At 44.1% G+C, this 25,960-nt stretch overlaps 2 protein-coding genes and 1 long non-coding RNA gene across 5 annotated transcripts in view; 1 reads left to right on the forward strand and 2 right to left on the reverse strand.

The window, feature by feature from the left end:
• Positions 1-498, reverse strand: part of IP6K2 (inositol hexakisphosphate kinase 2) — a 29,173-nt gene extending 28,675 nt beyond the window's left edge. For 2 of the 3 annotated variants that reach the window (XM_027098832.1, XM_027098826.1), the window contains exon 1: positions 382-498. The gene's annotated coding sequence lies outside the window, so the exon portion shown is untranslated. Of the gene's footprint in view, positions 1-299 lie in introns of all 3 variants that reach the window. The other variant, XM_027098828.1, reaches the window with a different exon arrangement.
• LOC113615863 (uncharacterized) lies at positions 3-24,071 on the forward strand. The gene is made up of 3 exons (XR_003431139.1): positions 3-115; positions 12,004-12,330; positions 23,037-24,071. It is a non-coding gene; the product is annotated as an uncharacterized LOC113615863 (long non-coding RNA).
• PRKAR2A (protein kinase cAMP-dependent type II regulatory subunit alpha) overlaps positions 17,584-25,960 on the reverse strand; it is a 77,124-nt gene continuing 68,747 nt past the window's right edge. Inside the window, exons 9-11 of the mRNA XM_027098835.1 lie at positions 21,877-21,942; positions 19,224-19,365; positions 17,584-18,735 (exon numbers count right to left, since the gene is read on the reverse strand). Of these exons, the coding sequence (XP_026954636.1) occupies positions 18,602-18,735; positions 19,224-19,365; positions 21,877-21,942 (342 nt within the window). The 3' untranslated portion in view covers positions 17,584-18,601. The remainder of the gene's footprint in view (positions 18,736-19,223; positions 19,366-21,876; positions 21,943-25,960) is intronic.

Consider the following 25,960-nt stretch of genomic DNA (forward strand, 5'->3'; position numbering starts at 1 on the left):
GACCCCCTCAATGACCCAGGAGATCTTACCCTCTCCAATGACTGGAGACTTCAATGAGAGGGGGAGATCCCGCACCACCAAAATATCCGGGAGACACCCCCCCCGCAATGACCAGGTAAGATTCTGCCCGTCAAAACCAGGGGAAATCGTCTCTCCCCAATAACCTGAAGAAATAATGCCTCTCTCAAATGACCCGGGGAAATCTGGCCCCACAAGGACCCTGAGAGATCTCTCCTACTCCCATCATCCCGGGAGAGCCCCTCCCAAAAAACCCGGGAACACCGTTAATGACCAGAGACCTCGCTCCCCGACGACCCGGAGAAACCCTCCTCCAAAGTCCCTGGGGCGGCAGAGCGGTAGGCCGAGCAGACCGGGCGTTACCTGCTACCTCAGCCGGTCCCGCGGAGCTTCCGTCCTATTGTTTCTCTCCCACCAAGATGGCGGCCGCTGCGGCGAGCCCCGCCCCCCGCGCCTCACTCCCGGAGCCCCTCACTATTGGCTCGCACCGGGAGCCCAGCTCGCGGACTGGGCGGCCCAAAAAGCGCTGTTGCTAGGGCGCCCGGATTCGTTGTAGTGGCTTCCGGAAGGGGCGGTGCATGGGGCGGGGTTAGCGAGAGAGGTGGAGTCTTGTCTGCCTCGATGGGAGAGAGTGGCCAAGGAAGTCAGGTTGGGTGGACAGGTGGGCTTCGAGCCCAGGGGTGCAATACGGGATGCCAGGGGTACAGATGGGTCAGCCAACTGTACCATTTTTCCTGGGTCCCAGCGGTTTCCTGGAGTGCAGGACTTTCAATATTAACATTGAGACAGTCTGCAGCAATCTGGGAAGTTGGTCACCCTAGCAGATGGATGGACAGAGGACCGGATGTGGCTGGACGGAAAGATGGACAAAAGAGTGGCTGTAGACGGTGGATAAAGGGCGGTTGTATGCACAGGTGGACAGATGACTGGATGTAGATGGATGGACAAATGACTCGATATAGAGAGGTGAACAGAGGAGTGGCTGTATAGTCCTTTGTGGACTGGTGGGTGACCCAGTGTCCAACCTAGGTTCCACCAAGCTCCACACTACAGAGCTTGTCTGAAGCTCGTTTGTTCTGGGCCCTGTGTTAGCCAGAAGGTCTCCCACCTGAGTTAATATCATTGTGGCTGGCAAAAGCAAGGGAGGATGGGGATGCTACTGAGAGTGGGTAGAGCCTCCTAGCTGTTCTCTGCTCTTTTAAAAAATCCCTGTGTGCTGGCTGTTTGCAGAGGTGTGGATTCATGCATATACTCATTCATTCAACAACTATTTATGGAGCATCTGCGCTCTGTGCTGGAAATACAGCAGTGAACAAAAACAGTAGGAAAAAAAAAAAAAAGCCTGCCCTTAGGAGGATAGGCAGGAAAGATTTCCTGTGACCAGCTGATCTCTCCTCTCTTGGAAGCACAGTCCCTGTGTGGCTTCCAGGGCCCCATGCCCTCCTGGCTTCCTCTGACCTCACTGGTTCCTCCTCTTCACCTTTTCTCTGTCTACACTATTGCTCTCATAATCTTACCCAGGGTCATGGCTTCAAATTCCACTTACATGTCTATCACTCCCAAAGGTGTATGTCCAGTCAGACCTTTTCTGAGTGCCAGACTCAATGTCCAGCTATGGACTAGGCACCCGCACTCTGACTTCCTCTTGGCACCTCAAACTCAACTTGTGCCACCCTAGCTCCAGCTCATCCCCCAAACCTACTCCACCCCAACTCCCCCAGCTCAAGTGATGGCAGCTCAGTCCTTCCTACTGTTCAGGCCAAACACCTCAGACTTTGTCTTGACTACTTTCTTTCCCACTTACATTCAATGTATCAGGAAGTCCCGTTGCTTCCATTGCATCATCTACCCAGAATGAGACCACTTCTTGCCAGGTCCATGGCTTCCACCTAGTCCAAGCCACCACCATCTCTCCCCAGGACAATGTCACAGCCACATCCCAGTCTTTTGCTGCTGCCCTTGCCACCTTCAGTCAGTTCTCCACACATCAGCCTATGAATACATGAGTCAGGACCTCTCATACCCAGCTCGGAACCCTGCAGTAGCAACTCGCCCAAAGAAAAGCCAGAGCTGGCAAGGGCTCCATTATTCCCCATTACCTCTCTGCCTGCATCTCCTTTGTTCACCTCTAGAAGCACTGCTCATCTCCTAAAGTTTCTCATGTGTCACAGTCTGTGCACTCTCATGTCTAAAGTGGAAATCTCTTTTGCTCATGGATGTATCCTGACCACCTCAAACACCAAGTAAGCTCCAGAAATACCTGTTGACTGGACTAAATAAAAAGAATGCCATGTGGTATTAAGTGATAAAAAATAAAATGGGGCAGTGGGATGTTGTGGCAGGATGAGAGTGCCCCAGACCAAGGCTAGCCCTGGGTCAGGCCAAGAAGGCCCTCCACACCCAGTGGAATTACACCCGGCCCAGCTCCTGCTCCTGTTCCCTGTCTGTGGCTTCAGGACCTGCAGTAGCTGCTGTAGCTACAGAATAAAAGCCCAACAGGCACCGGTCATTCAGGCCTTCACAAATAGGCATGGCCCCTTCTTCTGCCCACCCAATCGCCCATTCCAGTGCTCCCATGGGTGGGGAGGAAACTGGACAGGGCAAGGTCTCCCTGGGGGCAGTCCCAGTCTTAATTCACTCTTCCATTCCTTCCATAAGTGCTTAGCCAGGGCTTACTGGGGCTAGATACTGGGTACATGGCAAGAATGGACACAGCAAGAATTCAAATGATTTACAGAGTCCTTACCATCCAGCAGGGAGTGGATGGGGGAGCATGTGAAGGATGAATACAGCAAATAACTAATTATGGGCAGAGTGAATACAGTGGTGGAAAGGAACCAAGCTGATGTACAGAGTATTGTGTTTATGTCTAAGGCAGCAGGAAAGGTGAATCTGAGAAGTGGACATCAGAGCTAAGATCAACCAAAGGCATGACTGATCAGGGAAAGATCTAAGAGAAATCATTCCTGGCAGAAAGCATAGCAAGTGCAAAGACCCCAAGGAAAGCACAATTTTGGCATGGTGGAAGATTATGAAGATTGTGATTGGGTCTAATGGAAGAAATAGCTCAGAGCTCAATGAAAAGATGCACAGAGCACAAAGGCATGAGGGAACAGACCAGAGATTTGGGGGCCAAATCCAGGAATCCTGATGTGCAAACAATAGGAGTTCCCGACATAAAGAAAATGCTGTGTTTGCGTATGGGAGGTATTGAGCACATTCCCAGGCAGTATGGAAGGGAAAGACTATAGTAAAATTCTTAAACTTCAAGGAGAAAGAGGACATTGTACAAGCTCCCAGATGGATAATACAAGTTATCTACCAAGGAAGAAGAGCCAGCTGTTCTCGAACTCTCCCCCTTAACACAGGCACATTATCTGCTACCTATGCCCAGCCAAGGGACAGTCCTCATACCTGGAGAGGGAAGGTAGCCACTAATGGAATGGAAAAGTACTAGAATTTCCAAATTACCAAAGAAAAATTAAATGAATGGCATCTTCTTAAAAGAGAGAGGGAATTCCCTGATGGTCCACTGGTTAGGACATGGAGCTGTCACTGCTGGGGACCCAGGTTCAATCCCTGGTCAGGGAACTAAGATCCTGAAAGCTTCGAGGTGTGGCCAAAAAAAAAAAAAAAGAGAGAGAGAGAGAGAGAGGGAAAAGGAAAGTTATAAGTTAGCTGTATGAAATTGCTAGTATTCAACTGTTTTGACCTATAAAAATGGTAGTTTCGAATAGCTCAACTGAATAAAAAGATGAAACCACAAAGTAAAAAAATAAAGTAATTATGGAATGAGCAAAGTCAAGCATATTTATCATACTAAATAGGGACACCCTGAACCCCCTTTAAAGACCTAGAGACTGGGTTAGAAAAACAAAACCCTGCCACGTACTATTTATAAGAAAGACACTTGAAACCACAAGAAAAGAAAAAGGCTGAAAATAAAGGAGTTGGCAAAGAGTGAGGTCAGGCCAGCACAAACTAGAAGAGAGCAGGAGTAGCCAGTAACATTAAAGAAGGTAGGATTTAAGGTGACAGGCATTGAGCAAAATAAAGAGGACCACTACCTAACAAAGGCACAATTTATGAAAAAGATATGATATATAAAATAATCATAAGTCAACATACACCAGGTACTAAAACTTTTTTCTTCTTAATGAGGAACTAGACAACATTGGCATTAACTCTATTATTATTACACATTGGCTTAGAGTTCTAGCAAATGTAATAGGGCAAGAAAATGAAATGTTATAAATATTGGAAAGAAAGAGATTACACACTATCTCTTTAGTTAATGCCATGATTGTAAATCTAGAAAATCCAAAGGACTTTCTTGAAAACTACTACAATTAATAAGAGAAAATTTAAGGTGATAAATACAAGAAAAATATATTTAAAATAATAGCATTTACTAAAAATAAGCCTCTAGAAATAAAGAAAAACAAGAAAAACATTCAATTGATAATAACTATAAAATATTTAGGAATAAATTATTAAGAAAAGTATAGGAACTGTATAGGTGGGAGACCTATAAAATCTTATTAAAGGGGACTTCCCTGGTGGTCCAGTGGTAAAGAATCTGCCTTCCAATGTAGGGGACCCAGGTTCGATCCCTGGTCAGGGTACTAAGATCCCACATGCCCTGGGGCTTGTGCCACAACTACTGAGCTCCTGACCCTCAACTAGAGAGCCTGTGTGCCACAAACTACAGAGCTCACCCACCCTGGAGCCCATGCACCACAGCTACAGAAGAGAAAACTGCCCGCCACAACTAGAGAGAAGCCTGTGCACCGCAAGGAAAGATGCCACATGCCTCAACAAAAATCCCGCGTGCTGCCACTAAGATCCCATGCAGCCAAAAATAAATAAAAAAGTCTTAAAAAAATCTTATTAAAGGACATGAAACCTATAGAATATTACTAAAGGATAAGATATGAACAAGTGGAAAGACATACTAAATTCATGATGTGGTGTGTGGTCCAGATCTCAGCCCTCAGCTGTCTCCCTCTGAAAATGGTCCTTGGCAGAAGGCAGCCACCTCACCCAAGGTTAACCACCCCACTCTGAAGGTAACCTTCTGCCCTCCTAGCTACTACTTCTCCTGCAGAGGTAACCACTATTCTGACTTCCGTTACCATGGATAAATTTTGCACATTTAAAATTTCATATATATTGAATTATACAATATGTACTTTTTTGGTGTCTGGCTTTTTTATTCAATGTTGTGTCTATGAGTTTCATCCATATTACTGTGTATTGCTATAGTCTTATCTCTTTCGTATCTATATAGTATTCCATTACATGACTATACCACAAATTATCCATCTGTTCTACTGTTGATAGCCATCTAGATTAATTCCAGATTTTGGCTAGCATGAATATAGTTTCCATAGATGTTTCTTCACGTGTCTTTTCGTGGACACAAACCATTCATTTCTGCGGCATATAACCCAGGGTGTTTTTGACCCTTCCACCATCATCCTTATCATGCTGCCTTTTGTCTTCATGCTTGTGGGCCCAGCTTTGCTAGGCAGTTACTGTCTCTCCAGACATCACATTAGTATTCAAAGCAGGAGGAAATCCTGCTGTTGGCACCAGCCACATCTTTGCCCTTTATCAGGTAAGCAAACACCTTCCCAGAACTCCCAGCAGATTTATATTTGTTATTTTTTTAATTAATTAATTTATTTATTTATTTTTGGCTGTGTTGGGTCTTTGTTGCTGCCCGTGGGCTTTCTCTAGTTGCTACAAGCGGGGGCTACTCTTTGTTGCGGTGCGTGGGCTTCTCATTGCACTGGCTTCTCCTGTTGCGGAGCATGGGCTTCAGTAGTTGTGGCGCATGGGCTTAGTTGCTCCGCGGCATGTGGGATCTTCCCGGACCGGGGCTCGAACCCGTGTTCCCTGCATTGGCAGGCAGATTCTTAACCACTGTGCCACCAGGGAAATCCCTAGCAGACTTATATTTATTTCTCAATGACTAAAACTGGGTCATTTGTGGCCACCCGTAGGTGCAAGGAGGCTGAGAGTTCAGGGAATGGAGTCAGGCAATCACTTGAGACTGGACACTTGCCACCCTGGAAAAAATCCACATTTGTTAGCAAAGATGAAGGAGAAAAAGCTATTGGGAGGCAGCCAACAAAATCTCACAAACTGAAAAGATGTTCAAACTCATCAGGAAGCAAGGAAGGCAAATCAAAGTGAAAAATGTAACAATGGCAAAACTATGGAGACAGTAAAAAGAACAGTGGTTGCCAGGCATTTGAGGGAGAGGGAGAGATAAATAGGTGGAGCACAGGAGATTTTTTTAGGGCAGTGAAATTATACTGTATAATATTATAATGGTAGATACATGTTATTAGAATTTGTCAAAACCCATGGAATGTACAACACAAAGAATGAACTCTATGTAAACTATGGACTTTGGTTGATGATGTGTTAACATTGGTTCATTGATTGGAACAAACATACCACACTAGTGCCGATGCTGATGGTGAGGGAAGCTGTGTGTTGTGGGGGAAGGAGCTATATGGGAACTGAATTTTGCTATGAACCTATAACGGCTCTAAAAAAAAGTCTATTTTTAAAAATTAATTAATTTGGTCCCACCGGGTCTTATTTGCAGCAGGGGGGCTCCTTAGTTGTGGCTCGCTTACTCCTTAGTTGTGGCATGAAAGTCTTTTTTATTTTTTTAAAGAGTAGCAATGAGAATAAGTCACTTTATATTTAGTAGACTAGCAAAAGTTAAAAAGAGCTACACCAACTCTGGCTTTCAGGGATGTGAGGAAAAGGATTTGTCCAAACACTGTTGACAAAGGTAAGATCAGTTATAGCCTTTTTGGAAAGCAATCTGACAAACTCCACTAAAATAAAAATACATATGCGGAACTTCCCTGGTGGTCCAGTGGTTAAGACTGCCTTCCAATGCAGGGGGTGTGGGTTCCATCCCTGGTTGGGGAGCTGATATCCCTCATGCCTCAGGGCCAAAACAACAAAACATAAAACAGAAGCAATATTGTAACAAATTCAATAAAGACTTTCCACATCAAAAAAAAAAAGCATATGCTTTTGGGCCCTATAATCCCAATCTTGGGATTCTCACTTATAGAAATAGGTGTAGTGGAAAATATTTGCAAAGTGATGGCCCATTCACAAAAGCACAGTTGGTGACATTTTGGTACCTCCATATTGTTCTGGTTACTATACTGTGTAAAAAATTACCCAAATTTAGTGGCTTAAAATAGCAACATTTATTTTGCTCACAAATCTGCCCTTTGTGAAGAATTCAGTGGAGACTGCTCTTCTCTGCTGCATCAGTCTGGGCCGCTGAAAAGCTAGGGCTGGAATCATCGGAAGGCTCCTCACTTGAATTCTGGTGTTTGATTTTGGCTGTCAGCTAAGACTTTTCTTTTTTCTTTTTTTTTTTTTCTGGCCGCGCAGCCCTCAGCAGTGAGAGCGCCGAGTCCTAAGCACTGGACTGCCCAGGAACACCCACACGTGGCCTCTCCATGTGCCCTGGGCTTCCTCACAACATGGTGGTTATTAGTTTCCAAGGGTGATTGTCTCAAGAGACAGCAAAACAGGTGGAAGCTGTATCATCTTTCTAACCTAGACTCAGAAGTCACAGAGTCATTTCTGCCTGATTCTATTCATTAGAAGCAAAGTTATTAAGGCCAGGCTATATCCAAGGAGAGGGAAATTAGACTCCACATTTTGTAAGAGAAGTATTGGAAAGTGTGTGGACCCGTTTTGAGTTTTCATCAAAAAGAAGGAATTGGAATAAATAATACCACTTGAATTGGAGAGCCTGCCACAAAATTAAGATGAGAAAGGTAAGATGCAGAAAGGTGTATACAAAATGATCTAAATATGTAAACCAAAGACAAACCACTCTGTGTAAATGTGTGTATATATGTATAGTGTGCATATATATATATATATATATATATATAATTATATAAACAAGGAGAAATGTAGGCAACATATTCTTGCAACCAAGGGTTCCAGAGAGTGATGGTGATAGAAGGGAGAGGCAGAGGTAAGCACAAGAGAAAAAGATAGAAGACTGCACTAAAAACTAGAAGTTAGGGTGGGTTCACCCTTATGCATTTAATTATAGGTATATATTTCACCATACGAGGAAAGTGATTTTTTTTGGGGGGGGTCAGGCTGAATGGCTTGCGAATCTTAGTTTCCCGACCAGGGATTGAACCAAGGGCCACAGCAGTGAAAGTACTGAGTCCTAACCACTAGACCTCCAGGGAAGTCCTGGAAAGTGACTCTTTAGAGAGGTATGTTTAGGTGATAGAAACAATCAAGAAAGACCTTACCTTAAAACTCAGGATAGAGCAGGGAGGAATGGCTGGTGTGCCCCAAGAGGGGCTGCAGGGACCTGACAGTGCTCTTCATCTGGGTTGTACTTTGTGAGTGTTTGGCCTATGAGAAACCAGTGAGCAGAATGTTCTTGTTTTATGCACCCTTGGTATATTCCACACTTAAAATTTTTTTTAATTTAAAAATGAAAGGAAAGAAAAGCAAACGTTGCAGAAAGTTCCCAGTGGGTAGAGTGAAGAGACAGGAGAGGGACCCTGGCCTGGGACTACTGGACACTCGGCTCAGTGGAGTGTCCCAGATGGAGGTATAAATTGGGAGTGAGCAGCATGGAGATAACACCCCAAGCCAGGCTGTCCCTGACAAAACCTCCCAGGGAGGGAGAGAGGAAAACCCAGAGTGGAGCCCTGGGTTGCTTCAACATTTAACTCTAGCCTCGGTAAAACCTGGCAATGGAGGTTGGAAGAAAACCAGGAGAACTGGATGCTCCTGAGAAGGTGGTGTGTTTTTTTGTTTGTTTTTGGCAGTGCTGCTTGGCTTGCGGGATCTTAGTTCCCCGACCAGGGATCGAACCCGTGCCCCCTGCTGTGGAAGCGTGGAGTCCTAACCACTGGACTGCCAGGGAATTCTGAGAAGGTGGTTCTTGAAGCAGGAGGAAGTTTGCCATGGTGAATTCGGCTGAGACTCCAGAGAGCCGGCTCTGTCCTCATCTGTGCATCAGCTCTGTCTGCCCGTGTTAGCCACTCGGGAGGGCAGGGTTGCGCTGTGACAAATGGGAGGTGAGGAGGCAACTGCAGGCAAATCTCAAGGCTTTTGCTGTGAAGGGAGAACAGTGGGGCAGGAGCTAGAGGAGGACATGGGGTCAGAGGAGGAGCCCTGAGCTTCTGACCCATCGCTTCTGTTTTTTCCCTAAAATCAAGGTGAGGCCATTGCTGGGGGAGGGTGAGCAGGGATGCAAGAGGTTAGAGGACAGGGCCAGGCAGCAAGCAGTGCAAGGGGCCTGGAGGTGAAGGATGGCAGGGAGGTGCTGATCAGAGACCTCATCTCAGGGATGTAACCAGGCCCCAGGCAGGAATGGGCCAGGGTGAAAGAAGTCGTCCAAAGGTGGAGGGGATGAGAGTTGGACCAGGAGGTTGAGGAGACTGCAGTTGGGGAGCCTGATTTATGTGTGTGAACAACTGTGGCTCCCCTGTGGCACCTTGTCCCTTCCACGCAGCCCTGGCCCGGGGCTGGAATTGAGGTAGCGCTCCTATCTGCTAGGGCCTGGGCCTGGGGAGCGGTGGGGATGGGAGTGCATACAGTTGTTCTGGAATCAGACATCTCTCGGAATTCCTTTCCCTTCCTGTTTCTCAAATAGAGCTGGTCATTCTCACTCAACCCACCCTCTCCAGCCTGGAGTCCTCCCAGGGCCCCCAGCACTCAAGGGTTGGATATGCATCTCTGAGTAGGGAACATGATGTTCTCACCTGGGCAGGGGAGGGACTCAAATCCCAGATGTTCCCCCAACCCCAGCCAGGCCTGGGACTGGTCCATGTGGGGAGGGGCTGGCTGCAAATCATTCCTAAGATTTTTTTTTTCCCCAAAACAAAAGGCAGCAAAATTACCAAGAAAATGATTCCACAGGGCCAGAGTGGAGGTGATTCCCAGCATCCTCGACACATACACCCTTGTTACCAGCACATGTGGGAAGTGAAGACTCTAGAGAGGCACTCGGAAAAATTCCCATTGTGTTGGAGGCCAGCCTGGTCTCAGTGGGCCCTACACCTGCACTTTTTTTTTTTTGCGGTACGCGGGCCTCTCACTGTTGTGGCCTCTCCCGTTGCGGAGCACAGGCTCCGGACGCGCAGGCTCAGCAGCCATGGCTCACGGGCCAAGCCGCTCCGTGGCATGTGGGATCTAACTGGACCGGGGCACGAACCCGTGTCCCCTGCATTGGCAGGCGGACTCTCAACCACTGCGCCACCAGGGAAGCCCCTACACCTGCACTTTTAATGTACCTTCACTTGCATGTTGTAAACCTGGCCCTTCGACCAGGTCCCAGATGTGAGGCTCGCCCTCTTATGTTATAAAATAGTTTCACCCATTTATCAGGTACTAGGATAACCCACCCTAGTTTTCAGTCAACAGGCCAGCTCTGTCAGAGAGTAGGGGCTGCTTTTTCTGTGAGCCCAAGATGCCCAGCTTAAAGTGAGCACAATGGGAGAGACCACACCAGCCACTGGGCTCCAGCCACCTACTGTAGTTGGGCCTTGGCCCAGCCCAGGCATGTGAGAGGCAAGGCTGGAATCCTCCTGGGCCAATGCCTGTGGGCAAAGCCAAGGGCAGTGGGGGTGGACGCCTTCCCATAAGCCTACCTCTTTCTTCACAGTGGAGCAAGCGAAGGCCCTAGATGAGAACTCCAACTCATCCTCGTCTGACTCGCCTCAGGCAGGAGCTGCCAGCCTGGTGGAACCGTCGTGAGTTCTGAGGTAGAAGCAGTGCCTGAGTTGGAGGTCTGTGGGTCATATACCCTCTGTCCCCCAGCTCCATCCTGTTTGGGAAAGTGCTATGGCTTCCAGAGCTGCCACAGGGAAGAGCCCCTCATTTAGAGGTCCAGGCCGATTCCTGGGGTCATCTGAGCCCATGCATGGCCCTATTTCTCACCCCAGGCATGGGGCTGGCCGCACAGCTCTGAGACAGGATGCCAGTGGTCCAAGGTGGCTCATGCAGGATTCTCACTTGCCTGGAACTAATGCACATCTGCCTCAAAGGCCTCTTCCCTGCCTGTCCTACAGGCCTAAGACTTAGCTTCAGGTCCCTTGCTTCTTCAGCTGTCTGGGATGGGCTCATGGCAGGTATGGGAATGTGTACTGCAGGTGTCCCTTCACGCCCAGGCCTTTCATTTTCAGAATAAAAATGTCCAGTTTAACTATGCTTGAATATTATGCTGGAAAGTGCTGGTCTGCTCATCTGGTGGGTCTGGACTTTAGCTCTTCCTTTTTACTTGTTTGCTAGGAAAAAAAAAAATACAGCTGCACACCTCTGCCTCCTCTTTCTGGGGATTGGAGGGCCTAGCCAGAGAGGAGATTGCTGGATCCTAGCTTTCAGCAGCATATACAGTGGCTTTTGACCCTTGCCTCAGTGCAATTCTGCAGAGGGAGGAAGGGCCATGGAGATTTGTCTGGTACTATCTGTTTCGACAGCTCTTCCCCAAGAGCTGACTGGCAAATACCCATTCTTCTGCCTGTCAGGATGGACTGATTAGTGAAGTCAGGTCCTGCTCGCTTTCCTAGTGTCTGCGGTAGCTCCCAGTCCCCCTGTGGTTTCATATTCCGGTCTGGTCAGCCTCCTGCCCTGTAGTCTTCAAATGGGCTGGGCATTGCTTGACTCTGTGTACTTAAAGACACAGAATAGAGAGAAATGCCCACAGGATCAAGGATTCTATTTGGGAAAGAGTCAAAGAGGAAGGGGTGGAAATGTCACACAAAAGAGACACTTCCCACAAAATTTGATTCTTAGCACATCATCAGAGAAGACAACCTAGGCCAGAAAGGCATATCCAGCGAAACTTAATCTTGATATTTAGGATGACTAGTATGAAGATGACAATTTCTGAGATGTCCTTACCTGGAGGGAGCTTTCCTTAAAATCTTAAATCTAGTCTTTCTCTTTTGACAGCTTCCTAGATGCTTCTGTAACCATAATTATGTGATGCAAGCTAAAGCAGTGAGGAACATTGCATGCTTGTGTGTCCAAACTACTCACTTTAAGAAGAGGCAATGGGAGCCATATAGAGAAGAGCAGCATGACCAAGGGCAACAACAGGCACTGGAAGCATGATCATCCTTGAAATAGGAGACTGGGGCTGCTGTCCATGTGAGTCCAGAAACATGAGGATAAGCTCCATAGCACTGGAGGAAAGGTCCAGGAATGCCCTTCGGACCCCAGCGTCATTACTCTTGATAATTCCTGGGATTTAAACAGTGTCAGGAATGGCCACAGCAGGTAATCAAGATTTTGTTCAATGAACAAATGAGCTGAGTCAGACCTAATTTCTGACATTCTAATTCAGAACTTAGATAATACTCATCTCATCTGAATTCACAACTGATTATTTAATATGTTCCTGGTTGACACTCTGCATTTCCCCAATCAGGTAACAGTATGTATCACTGGCTATCATCTGTGATAAGGCATTTGTCTGTAGAGAGGATGGGTAAAGGAAGCAAAATTCATATTTAACATGAATGTCTTGTGAAACAACCCCAATTTCCTTAATCACATTATAAGTAATACTGTTTTAACTCTGTTGCTATAAAATTGATGCACTAAGATTGCTAAGGATATATTCAGGTAATTTTTTTTTTTTTTTTAACTTTTGGCCACACCACGTGGAATGCAGGATCTTAGTTCTCCAACCAGGGATGGAACCCATGCCCCCTGCAGTGGAAGCGCAGAGTCTTAACCACTGGACAGCCATTGAAGTCCCAATATTCAGGTAATTTTGATGGCACAGATTTCTAGCTTCCTGTTAGAACATACATAGAAAGCAAAGTCCTCCTAAGATATTCACTCTTCAAGGCTGAGACTGTGGACCATATGATCTTGTCATAGTCCTGGCACTTCCTAATTGTTCATAGCAATACCACCACCAAAACCACAAAGGCCAAACCATATTTAATTTTTAAAGCCTTGAAACAAGGTCAGTTTGGCTTTGAGGGTTCAACTACTAGTTTCTTGGGCCCCACGTGGATATTTTTTATATTCACTTATTACTTGGCCCTTTTGTACTGCCAGGTGAAGGCAAGATCAAAGTGGAACATGATTTTGTTACAGAATGAGCTTCCTTTGGACACTAGGAAGCAAACTATAAATACAGCAGGCTATCGCAAAGTCATTGCTAGTTCTGGTTACAGCCATGTTACAGAGAAGGAAATAATCAATATTGTCAGACAGGAGATATTTTCTGCTGGGCTTCATTGGTGAGTATATCTTCCCCAGCAAGGGATATATTGGATGCCCTTGTACACCATCCCCAAACAATTCAAATACCATGTTGTCATGGTTAATTTTATGTGTCAACTTACGGGCCATGGGGTGCCCAGATATTTGGTCAAACATTGTTCTGAGAGTTTCTGAAAAGGTGGTTTTGGATGAAAGTAACATTTAAATCAGTGGACTGAGTAAAGCAGATTGCCCTCCCTAATGTGGGTGGGCCTCATCCAATCAGTTGAAGGTCTGAACAGAACAATAAGCCTGACTCTCCCAAGTAAGAGAGAATTATCCTGCCTGACTGCCTTCAAACTGGGACATCATCTCTTCCTGGGTCTTAAGCCTGCCAGCCTTTGGGTGGGAAATATGCTATTGGCTCTCCTGGTTCTCAGGTCTTCAGACTCAGACTAGAATTAAACCATCAGCTTTCCTATGTCTACAGCTTGCCAACTTGCCCTTCATATCCTGGAACTTACATAACTGTGTGAGCCAATTCCTTATAGTAAATCTCTCTCTCTCTCTCTATTTTTTTGGCTGTGCTGTGCAGCTTGTGGGATCTTAGTTCCCTGACCAGGGATTGAACCTGGGGACATGGCAGTGAAAGCGCCAAGTCCTAACCACTGGACTGCCAGGGAATTCCCATAAATCTCTTTATATATACACACACACACACATACCTCACACATACACGCTATTGGTTCTGTTTCTCTGGAGAACCCTAATATATATGTCCAGGCCTCCTCTCTAATTTTTAAGAGCTCACACCCCAATCTCAAAAATGTACCTGCTAGATGAATGCTGTGATGGATAGAACCCTGAAATGAGGACAAACACACAACACAAGGCTGCACCAAAAATTCAGATGTGATTTGTCAGCCTTTATTAACCAAGAGCAAAGCTGAGACCTAGAGTTTCCTTTTAAAAAACCCAACCTTGTTTATGGCAAACAATGATTTAATCATATGTTCAATACTACAGAGCAAGAATTGATCACCTTCTAATCACTTATTCTTCTGAGATTAAAATACAAGTGTAAAACAGGTTAAAATAAGATTCTCCCCAATGATTTAAAAATAATTCCAACTGAGAGACATTTCAAACACTATGTGTAGAACTCAGGACCAAAAAAGACCTTAAAACATGTTTACCTTTGAGGTAGCACAATAATGCTGAATTAGATTTCTTTTGTTACAATGAACTTAGGAAAACAATGAGGAATCTACCTTTTGCTCAAGGTGGGCTAAATGGTTTTCTGCAAATCCCCCATGAGTTTAGTGACAGTTTTCTCCTTTTTTTTAGAAGTATAAAGATAGCCCTGCAGTGTGTAAAAGGAAACCCATGGGAAGGCTGCTTCCCATAAAATAGACATTAGAATCATTGAGGAACGTCAGCAGTCAAGGACAGGAGGAACAAGAGGTAATTGTAGTGAAAAACCAAAACAACTTGTATCTTGGCAAGATTGGTTTACAAGTGCATGTCAAGAACAAAAAATTCAACATTAGCCAACTGAAAACAAAATATAAAAGATAACATTCATGGGTCTTTTTCATTTTTCTCTGTGCAAAAATGCTCGTTCAATTTTCCTAAATGAGAGAATTGTTTGTACACTGTGACAGGACATGGAAATGCTGTGTGCCCAGGGGCTGTTGGGTGCCAGTGGCACCTCTCACTGACTACTGTACCGTTGTGACTAGAGAATCTGGGCAATAAGAGGATGAACATGACCTCTCCTGGCTGGAGAATCATTTCTTGACACTTTGCTGCTGAATTTGCTCGTTAAACTGTTCAAAGAAAAGCTCCACCCTGATTTCTAAGAATCTACTGCAATTATACATAACATATTTATATATAAGGACTATGGACTAAGAGGACAGAGCAGATGAACCCTTCCTTCAGAGAATACAACCAAAAGAAGGAAGTGGGTGTGATAAACTGGGGCCAGCAGGAAGAATAATACTGCAGCTTGAACCTCAAGGCTCTCAGGTACATTCTCCACCATGCAAAATCAATAGCAAAGCCAGAAAAGACAGCATGAAGCTCTAAACCATCATAGAAGAGACCAGTATAAAACAATTATCAAAAAGACCTCTTCCTGGGCTTCCCTGGTGGCGCAGTGGTTGAGAGTCCGCCTGCTGATGCAGGGGACGCGGGTTCGTGCCCCGGTCCAGTTAGATCCCACATGCCACGGAGCGGCTGGGCCCGTGAGCCATGGCCGCTGAGCCTGTGCGTCCGGAGCCTGTTCTCCGCAACAGGAGAGGCCACAACAGTGAGAGGCCCGCGTACCGGAAAAAAAAAAAAAAAAAAAAAAAAGACCTCTTCCCAACACATGCTCCTCCCTGTGAGGCTCAACTCTCAGTGCAGGACTTGCCCAGCACAATGTGGACACCAGAGTCCTGAGCTGAACTTGGTCTGCCACCTTCGATTCCTCATGCTGTAAAGAGAATTGGAACACTGTCAGACTCCTGGCACCTTGGTAATGGCTGTGTCCTTTTCACTCACACTGGTCCCTGTAAAGTCTCCCTTCCTCAAGTCAGATCCTCAAGGGGCCCTATACGCAGTGAGGGTCTGGACTGATGATCCATATGTCAATCCGCAGTTAGAGCAGGAAGACTTAAGCCTGATGAATCTACTTTGTAAAACCGAAAGCATCAGTAAGTTGGGGGTGTCAAAGAGGCTCCTATGAAGGGGAAGATTGAACTGGGATGTGAAAGAGGGCAAGATGAGAAGTCCCATCCCTAGCAGCCTGCGGGAGTGACTGGGTCGGAGTTCACAGCTGGCCCTAACTAATGCTGGCATGCGGGGTGTAAGGGAGCATCCACTGTGTTTGTTTATTTATTTATTTTTATTTTTAAAACATTTATTTTATTTGGTTGTGCTGGGTCTTAGTTGAGGCAGGCAGGCTCCTTAGTTGTGGCTTGCCAGCTCCTTAGTTGCAGCATGTAGGCTCCTTAGTTGTGGCATGCATGTGGGATCTAGTTCCCTGACCAGGGATCGAACCCAGGCCCCCTGCACTGGGAGCGCAGAGTCTTACCCACTGCACCACCAGGGAAGTTCACCCGCTCAGTGTTTAAACAGAGTCCTTACACAGTCTGGGGGCTACACCTCTGTGTCACTCCTGAAGTTGAATGTACCTATTACCTGTGTAAGAAACAGGTATGGTTCTTGTCTGCTAAAGTGCAATATCTGCTTTCTTAATTTATATTTGATAATAAAGCAACACCATAGAAAATAAGAACCTCAGAAAACCGTGGGAAAAACCACACAGGCTTTCCCAGTGCTAGCTCCTGTTTTGGAGTATTAGTTACAATGTTTCACAATTCTGAGAGCTGTAAGGCAGGCTACCTAGGGCAGTCTGAAAGAGTCCTTCTGCTTTCACTTCATGGAGCACAAGAAAAAGGGAGAATTGACCAAGGTTGTGATGGGTCACCACTCTGAAAATCTCTTGACCATACTGTTCATGGCAAAAGCAGACAGCCTGGCTTAGGAGGACAATGGAAGGTGACCATATGGTCTCTATCACTGTCTACAACAGGAATGACTCAAGCCCCAGCATGTAATCGCTTAGGGATTTATTGAGATATACAAGTTTAAAAAATTCATATTGGAAAGGGCCTCTTGATTTAATATAAACTTGGCTATGACATCCAAATTTATCTTTAGGTAAATTTCATACTGTTCTTAGGATCTCTTGTAGCATCTGATTCTAGGTTATTCTGAAGAAAAAAAATTTCATTCTGAAATATATCTGGTTAATTACGATAATTCATTAGATTTCCACCTGATATAATCAAAAGGTTTAAAAAGTTTTAAAATACAAGCTAAATTACTTTCCTCTGGGATTAACAACTGGAACCCGAAATATCCCAACATCTTTTTTTTTTCTTTTTTTGCGGTACGCGGGCCTCTCACTGCTGTGGCCTCTCCCGTTGCGGAGCATAGGCTCCGGACGCACAGGCTTAGTGGCCATGGCCCACGGGCCCAGCCGCTCCGCGGCATGTGGGATCTTCCTGGACCGGGGCACGAACCCATGTCCCCTGCATCGGCAGGCAGACTCTCAACCACTGCGCCACCAGGGAAGCCCATCCCAACATCTTAATTAGAAAGGTCTTTGCAGTAATTCTATGAAATTGTAAATGATGCTGATTTTTAAAAACTAACAAAAAGAGCTGATCTTTAAGATGAATGCCTGAGTCAGCTGACAAACTGATATATATGAATATGTCCAGGGAAATTCTCTAAATAGAGAGTTCGGTTTTTTTTTCCAAAAAAATAGCTGCTGCTTCTTTAAAGAGTTTAAAAATTGATGGTTCAACAGCAAAGCTACATAACAACTCTGGAGTAGAGGGAAAGGTCTCTCTTTGCCAGCACACTGCCATCAGTAAGAGCAACTGGTAATAAGAGATGGGCAGGAGTTGCCCAGGAAAGTATTTAGGTCAGATACGGTGATGGCACTCCCAGACCCCAGCTCCTTACAAATGGACAGCAATTCACTCATGCAAACTGCACAGAGATTAAACAAAACAAAATCTACTAAAACAAAATAAAACACCCCCGCCCCCAACCCAGAAAACCTTCCCTGGCTCTCTGCTACCTGTAAAATGTGCTAAACTCAAATTTTCTGCTCTAACGTGGGTTCCGATGTCTGATCAGTGTGCTTTGGGGTGCTGACCTGCTGGGCCCTGGGCAGGGTCTCTCCCTAAGCATCACTGAGAGTTTGGGGACAGCTGTCATGTGTGCCACTGTCAGCAGACAGTACAATGCCACAGGACCACAGACCTCCATCACATCTGCCACCATTTTTGATGGTAAAGCCAAAGGCTACAGTTGTGGACTTTCTCAAAGGACAAATGAGGAAACGGAAGGCTATAAAAGGTTGGGGGAGGGTGTCTACAGTTATACAACAGGTTTGTGCCAACCTGTGGTAACTTCTAAAAGCAACAGTAGCAGCAAGAGAGGAAAGGAAGATGTTTACACTTTGGACTTTGTATCAGGCACTTAAATTTTTGGAGAGACATGCCATTTTGAACCAGAGATGTGAAAACTGGGTTGGAGTAATCATTACAAGTGGTCTAATAATGGGCTTTCAGAAGCAAAGTGGAGGTGTGGGTTGAACCTCTACCCATCCTTTAGTGCTGACTTCCAAGTTTTCTAAACGCCCACAGCCATAGCAATGGCAGTGGTGGTGGCAACAGCAGGAACGGTTCTGTCACATTTTCTGTTTGTGTTCTGTGGCTGACTGGAAGGTTTTGGTGTCACACTGAGAAGGCTCTGGGGTGTGGCACACCTACTGCCCAGGATCTATCAGATCCATGCTGGAGCCGAACATCTTCACCAGCTGTTCCTCGTAGTGTGAGACGTTCCTCTTCATGATGTCCATGCAGGGCCCCAGAAGCCTCTCAAATGCTTGTACATCCATAACTGCATTGTTAAAAAGAGGTGAGGGAGAGAATAAGTTCTCTACACCAATAATTCAGTCATTTCCCTCATGCAAACCTTTTCTTAAACATATCCATTCATGTTGTAGGAACTGGACTATTGGATACTGGACACTTGGAGAAAGAAGGGATGTTTCTATGTGAACACAGCAGGACTATGTCATCTAAGTTTGAGACTTTGCAGAGCGCAGCAGCCCTCACTCCCTCTGTTCCCACACAGCCCTGGACACCTGTCTCCATCACTGCTCTTTCCACACAGCCAAGGCGTCTATATGGCTGTTCATAGGCTATTGTCAGTTCTCAAAAATGTTTGCTAAAGGAACACATGAACCCATTTCTGGTTGGTCACACAAACTGTTCAAGCCTAGATGTGAGTAAGAGCTGACAGAGTAAGTCAAGGCTTGCTGATGGGAAAAAAATACTGCATGTTAGGAAAAAAAACAACACTAATGCATATAGAATTTTTCTTACCTAAGCATTTCACATCTCCCACTGCATAAGCCGAAGCAGCTCTGGGTTTGTTGGTGACCAGTGCAAGCTCTCCAAAGTATTGCCCCTTATGGCAGCGGGCAATCTCGACCTCTTGGTTCCCACCATCCTTGTTTGCTTTAGTCTAGAGCAGGTGGAGAACATGACCAGGACTGATTCCAGAATCACAACTAGGCACATCCAGTTGCACACACTTACATTCCCTTTTCAGTACACTTAACAAATTACTTACAAATTCATGTTGCAGAGACTCTAATTGTACCATGTAAACTGCATGGGCTAATCTCAGTGGCCTGGTTTAACCAAATGAGTTGGCTTTTACCAAGAGGTAAGGTGTGTATATATATGCATAATATTATTATAGTATATATTAATATAGTATATAAAATTATGTTAATATACTATATAATATATAACAATGTATATTTTTATATATTTTATATTTATATATTATACATATATGAATGCGATCCATTTGGTAGATGCTGACTCTGAGACACAGGGTAGAAGACAAGGCCTTTTGCTAATTCTTCCTAAATAACGTCAATGCTTCTCATAGGTAAACAGTCACAATTCAGGGCTACTTCTTTTTGACTTGAGGCCATGCTTTTCTCGGACAATACTTTACGGCGACAAATTTTATTTTTAGGTACTACCTGCATCTTAAGTTAGTGGTCCCCCTACCATATTTGTTTAGAAAAGTTAAGTAACTAAATATTTTAAAAAGTAATGTTCAACCTTGAAATTTGGTGGTTTAAGAAATCAAGCAGGTTATACTTTGTGCTTTTCAAATTACTGAAAATAAGGTACTATATTTTATTTACTATCTAGAGTTTCTTATATTTTTTAAACAAATCCATCTGCTAAGCTAAGCAATAATTTAAGTAAAAAAATACTTATAACATTAATAAGAATTAGTCTAAATCTTTAAGAACGACTTTGTTACAGGCAGATAAATAACTTTTTAGAGGTTAATTTGTTATTATTATTATATTTTGGCTGCGTTGGGTCTTCGTTGCTGTGCGCAGGCTTTCTCTAGTTGCAGCGAGTGGGGGCTACTCTTTGCTGTGGTGCGCGGGCTTCTCATTGCAGTGGCTTGTCTTGTTGCAGACCACGGTCTCTAGGCGCATGGGCTTCAGGAGCTGCAGAGTGTGGGCCCAGTAGTTGTGGTTTGCAGGCTCTAGAACGCAGGCTCAGTAGTTGTGGCACACGGGCTTAGCTGCTCCGTGGCATGTGGGATCTTCCTGGACCAGGGATTGAACCCATGTCCCCTGCACTGGCAAGCGGATTCTTAACCACTGCGCCACCAGGGAAGTCCCTGAAGGTTAATTTAGAAAAATAAACAAAAGTACCACACTGGCTTACATGGTTTGACTTTTCCTCCTTTCACACTTCTGCCCTGACCTGTCTGCTCTGAAGTTGATCTGCCCCTTCCAAGCCAATGCTCTCTTTCCAATTTCTGTTGTATTCTCTGGGACTGCAGACGTGTTCATGTCTACCTAGTCCCTTCTCTAGAGTAGCACGTATCACACTGTACTGTGAACACCAGCCCCCTGTGGGTTTTGATACAATGCAGATTGTGATTCAGTAGGTCTGGGGCAGAGCCCAAGACTGAAATTCTGACAAACTCCCCCTTTCCCAACCCAGTGCCACAGTGCTGCTAGACCTACAAACCCAACACTATGCTGTGATCAGTAGGTGTCAATGAATATGAGAAATGTACAAACATATACCAGTAGTCTAAAAACTATAAGTAAAAAAATATATTTTTAATTAGGAAGCAAGCCATCTTGTAGGCAGTAATCATATTTTTCTGTCTTTCTCCATGCTTAACTTTTACAAAAAATACTCCATAAAAGGTTTTACACTAGGCTGATTTAGTATTATATGTAACTCAGTATTTTAACAAGTTCTTTATTCTTAAAAAAATTGAAACAGGAAATCTGATGATGATGGATTTATGGTAAGAATCACTCTTCCCATCTATAGGTCACTGTGTTTTCTAGGTCTCCCTATCCATCAAATGGCCATAATAATAACTGTCCTAGAGACCTCCCTTCCTAGTACTCTAAAAAGGAAGCTTTTTCATATTCAACACTCACATGTATTTTTTTTTTTTTTGCTGTACTTGGGCCTCTCACTGTTGTGGCCTCTCCCGTTGCGGAGCACAAGCTCCGGACGCGCAGGCTCAGCGGCTATGGCTCACGGGCCCAGCCGCTCCGCGGCATGTGGGATCTTCCCGGACCGGGGCACGAACCCATGTCCCCTGCATCGGCAGGCGGACTCTCAACCACTGCACCACCAGGGAAGCCCCTCACATGTATTTTTTATTATATAATTGCCCCATTTTCTGTTAGGGTGCTTATCCTTTTTCTTATTGATTTGTAGGCCAATATTTCTCATATCATTAATTATGTAACAGAGGTAAAGGCAATAGGAACAAGAAAAAATACACTAAATCTTTATCAATGAATAGGCTTAAACATTGGTCATTGTCAGTCACATATCTCACATAATGGTGGTTTTGAAACACTAAACACACTCCACATTTTTAAAGCAAACAGTTACTTTCTGTGCATATACCTGGCATCTGGATCTCCCCTGACATAACTCACACCATCACACATAAACTCACCTTGCTTTTAATCAAGATGCTCACTTCGCCGGACTCTATAATGTAAAAACTATCAGCCTTTTCACCCTAAAAAGGGAGAGGAGGTCAGGTCAGAGCCATATATATGTATTAAAGAGGGACACAGAAATAGATCATTTTCACATTGCCTGAGCTTGAATTGGTATTTATTTTCCAAACCTACAAACCAGTAAATGGCTAACAAATTCAGAACTAAACGAGAGGATCCTGATTGCCAGGGATGTTAGTCTAACTATGACTGACAAACATTTCTCACTTCCTAACATGGAGTATTCACATCTGTCTCCATGAATATGCCCCGGCTGGTAACTGCACAGAGCATCAGTCCGCGCACCACAATGAAGAGTAGCTCCCCCGCTCACCGCAACTAGAGAAAGCTGGTGCGCAGCAACGAAGACTCAATGCAGCCAAAAATAAATAACTAAAATAAACTTATTAAAAAAAAAAAAGAAAAAGAACAAAAAATTTGGAAGGCTTAAACTATCTGATTTCAAGATTTACTATGTAAGGCTACTGTAATCAAGACAGTGCAGTATTATTAACAGAGAGACAGACATTGATCAATGGAACAAAAAGAGACCAGAAATGGACCCAAACATATATGGCCAATTGGTTTTCAATGCAAGTGTCAGGCAATGGGATAGGAAAATCTCCTCAACAAATGGTGCTGAAACAACTGGACATCCATATGAAAAACCCTAACCTTATACCACGTAATTAATTCAAAATGGATCATAGATCTAAATGTAAGATCTAAAACTATGAAACTAGAACTGCACGGCTCAATACAGTAGCCACTAGTCACATGGGCCTACTGGGCACTTGAACTATGGCTTGTATAGATTTATAGGTGCTGTAAGTGTAAAATACATATTGAATTTTAAAGACTGAATATCCCCCAAATGTAAAATATCTCATTATTAAATTTTTATATCACTTAGATGTTGAAATGTAATATTTTAGATATATTAGGCTAAATATATATTATTAAAATTAAGTTCACCTGTTTCATTTTTTTTAATTTGGCTACTAAAATATTTTAAATTGTATGTGACTCACATAATATTTCTATTGAACAGTGCTTGCCTAGAAGTAAAATAGGAGAAAATCTTACTAACTGTGCAAACACTTTTTTTTAATAGGGCACAAAAAGAGTGAATTACAAGAGAAAAAAATGACAAACTGGACTCGTCAAAATTAAAAACTTTTGCTTTTTAAAAGGTATTATTAATAAAATGAAGAGACAAGCCATGGCCACAGCCACATTTTGGGAGAAATATTTGCAAATCATTTGCCTGATAAAGGATTTGTTCTCAGAGTACATAAAGAATTCTTACAACTCAATATATTAAGAAGCCAAATGACCTAATTTTAAATAGGGCAAAAGATGTACTTCACCGAAGAAAACATATGGATGGCAAGGAATCACAGGAAAAGATGCTCACCATCATTAGACATTAGGTAAATGCAAAATAAAACCAAAATGAGATACCACTTCATACTAGGATGGCTAACATTAAAGACTCGATACTAAGTGCTGATGAGGATACAGAGCAACTGGAACTCTTGAACATTGCTGGGGGAATGCAGAATGGTACAGACATTTTAAAAAACATTTTGGCAATTTGTTAAACCTATGTTTACCATATGACTCAGCAATTCCATAAAAACATATGTCTATACAAAGACTTGTATGCAAATGCTTATTGCAGCTTTATTCATAATTGCCCAAAACTGGAAAGACCCCAAGTGTCTCTCAACTGGTGAGTGGAAAGATGAATTATGGTACATCTGTATAATGAAATACAATACAGCAATACAGAAATACAATACAGCAATAAAAAGGAATGATCCTCTGATACATTACAACAACATGGATAAATCTCAAAAACATTATGCTAAGAGAAACAAGTCAGACACAAAAAAACTACACATTATATGGTTTCATTTATATGAAATTCTAGAAAAGGAATTTTTAGAGCGATAGAAAGCAGGTCAGTGGTTTCCAGGAGCAAGGGAGCGGGTGAGGGGATTTACTTAAAATACAAACAAGGGAGCTTTTTGGGATGACAGAAATGCTGTACACTATGATTATAGGGATGGTTATAAAACTCTCAAATTGTATACTTAAACTTGGTAATTGTACTGTATATAAAATATAGGGTAACAAAGTTGACCAAACAAACAAAACAACATAAAGCATAGTTTCTGCAGTAGGTCTGGGGTGGGGCCCAGGCACTTGAATTTCTAACATTCCTATATGATGCTAATGCTGCTAGTCCTGGGACCTCACTTAGAGAAGCCTTGGTCTAGAGACACTGCCGAAAGGGGTCTACAATAAGGTGGTTATCATCTTAATTTGTGTCCATTCTGCATCACCACCTAGCACTCCTATCTTCAAGAACACAGACATCCCAGAAAACCCTGTGGTTTTTCATACCTCTTGACATACCTCCTGAAGGTCTAGGGCTTTTCAGAATTAAGTAGAGGTCCTTTGGGAGTAAATTAAAGCACCACAGCTTCAGAAGCAAATGTGGCCAGTCAGCATGTCCCGTTTCTGCAACTCAGCTCTACATTCTTACCATACTAGGATACCTGCCCTGGAACAAAGCCTACACCCACAGGCCTTTGCTCACATTGTTATCTTGCCCTGAAAGATCCTTCCCTGACCTCAACTGCTGGAACTGCACTTGTTCTTTAAGCTTAGCTCAAAGGGCATTTCCTTCATGAAACCGTATAGAATACATCCTGTTCTATATTCTCACTGCCACTCTTTTTTTTCTTTTAATTATTTATTTATTTACTTATGGTTGTGTTGGGTCTTTGTTGCCGCACACGGGCTTTCTCTAGTTGCAGCGAGCTGGGGCTACTCTTTGTTGCGGTGCATGGGCTCTAGGCACACAGGCTTCAGTAGTAGTGGCTTGTGGGCTCAGTAGTTGTGGCTCATGGGCTCTAGAGCACAGGTTCAGTAGTCGTGGCACATGGGCTTCGCTGCTCCACGGCATGTGGGATATTCCCAGACCAGGGCTCGAACTGGTGTCCCCTGAATTGGCAGGTGGATTCTCAACCACTGCGCCACCAGGGAAGTCTGCAGTGCCATTCTTTTTCCTCTCATTATAGCACTTATATCTGGTCCTACTTGTCTATCTTAGTAAATATTTACCGAATCAAACCAATTTCTAATTAAAAGAATTATTAACAGTGGGGCTATCTAGAAAACAAAGGCATTTAGAGATGCCACTTAGAGTAGACATCATTTTTTTGTTAGTCCTTTTTCTCTGGAGCATCTCTCTCTCCTTTTATGATAAGCCTGATTAATCTCTGTGGTACTGGTTGGGCCAACTCCACCTCCAGGGCTCAGGGGTGGTCTGGGGATTTAGGCTTGACCAATCTGAGTCTTCCTTCTAGCCCCAGCTCTGGGTTCAGGTATGGACACATTCCCCAACCCAGACCAACCAGACATCTTCTCAGTGGCTCTTTTTTTTTTAATTAAAAAAATTTTTTTTGGCTGCGCCGTGCAGCTTGTGGGATCTTAGTTCCCCGACCAGGGATCGAACCCATGCTCCCTGCAGTGGAAGCGCGGAGTCCTAACCACTGGACTGCCAGGGAATTCCCCTTCCCAGTGCTCTTGCCAGAACCACTGGCAGAGAAGTTTTAGACTCGGAAAAGTCTATAATACTCTTTATATATAATTAAAAATGGAAACATAGTAGACTAGGAAAATTATTACAGAGCACTCATCATAATGTTCCAGTCCACTGTGTGATGATCCTTACAGTACCCAAAAATAACATGACAAAAAGGTACAAAGGAAACACTAAAGATACCTTACAAATCTGGTCAGTCACTGAAGACTGGTTTGTGTTAGATTAGCTAAAAGGGACTTTGGGCCAAACATAGAGAGAAGGTACACAACCTTTCGACCTTCTCCAGGTTTTAACAGTGATGCAGGAAGCTTACTCAGGGTTAAAAGAAAATGACATCGAAAAGAACAAATACCAGAAGCCAAGGAAAGGTGAATGGAGGCAAGAGATGTGCATAAGTCAGTGAGCTGAACATCAATGGG

The sequence above is a fragment of the Aethalodelphis obliquidens genome, unplaced genomic scaffold, assembly GCF_003676395.1.
Source record: "Aethalodelphis obliquidens isolate GAN/ISIS:26980383/991018 unplaced genomic scaffold, ASM367639v1 scaffold125, whole genome shotgun sequence".
NCBI classification, from domain to species: Eukaryota; Metazoa; Chordata; class Mammalia; order Artiodactyla; family Delphinidae; genus Aethalodelphis; species Aethalodelphis obliquidens.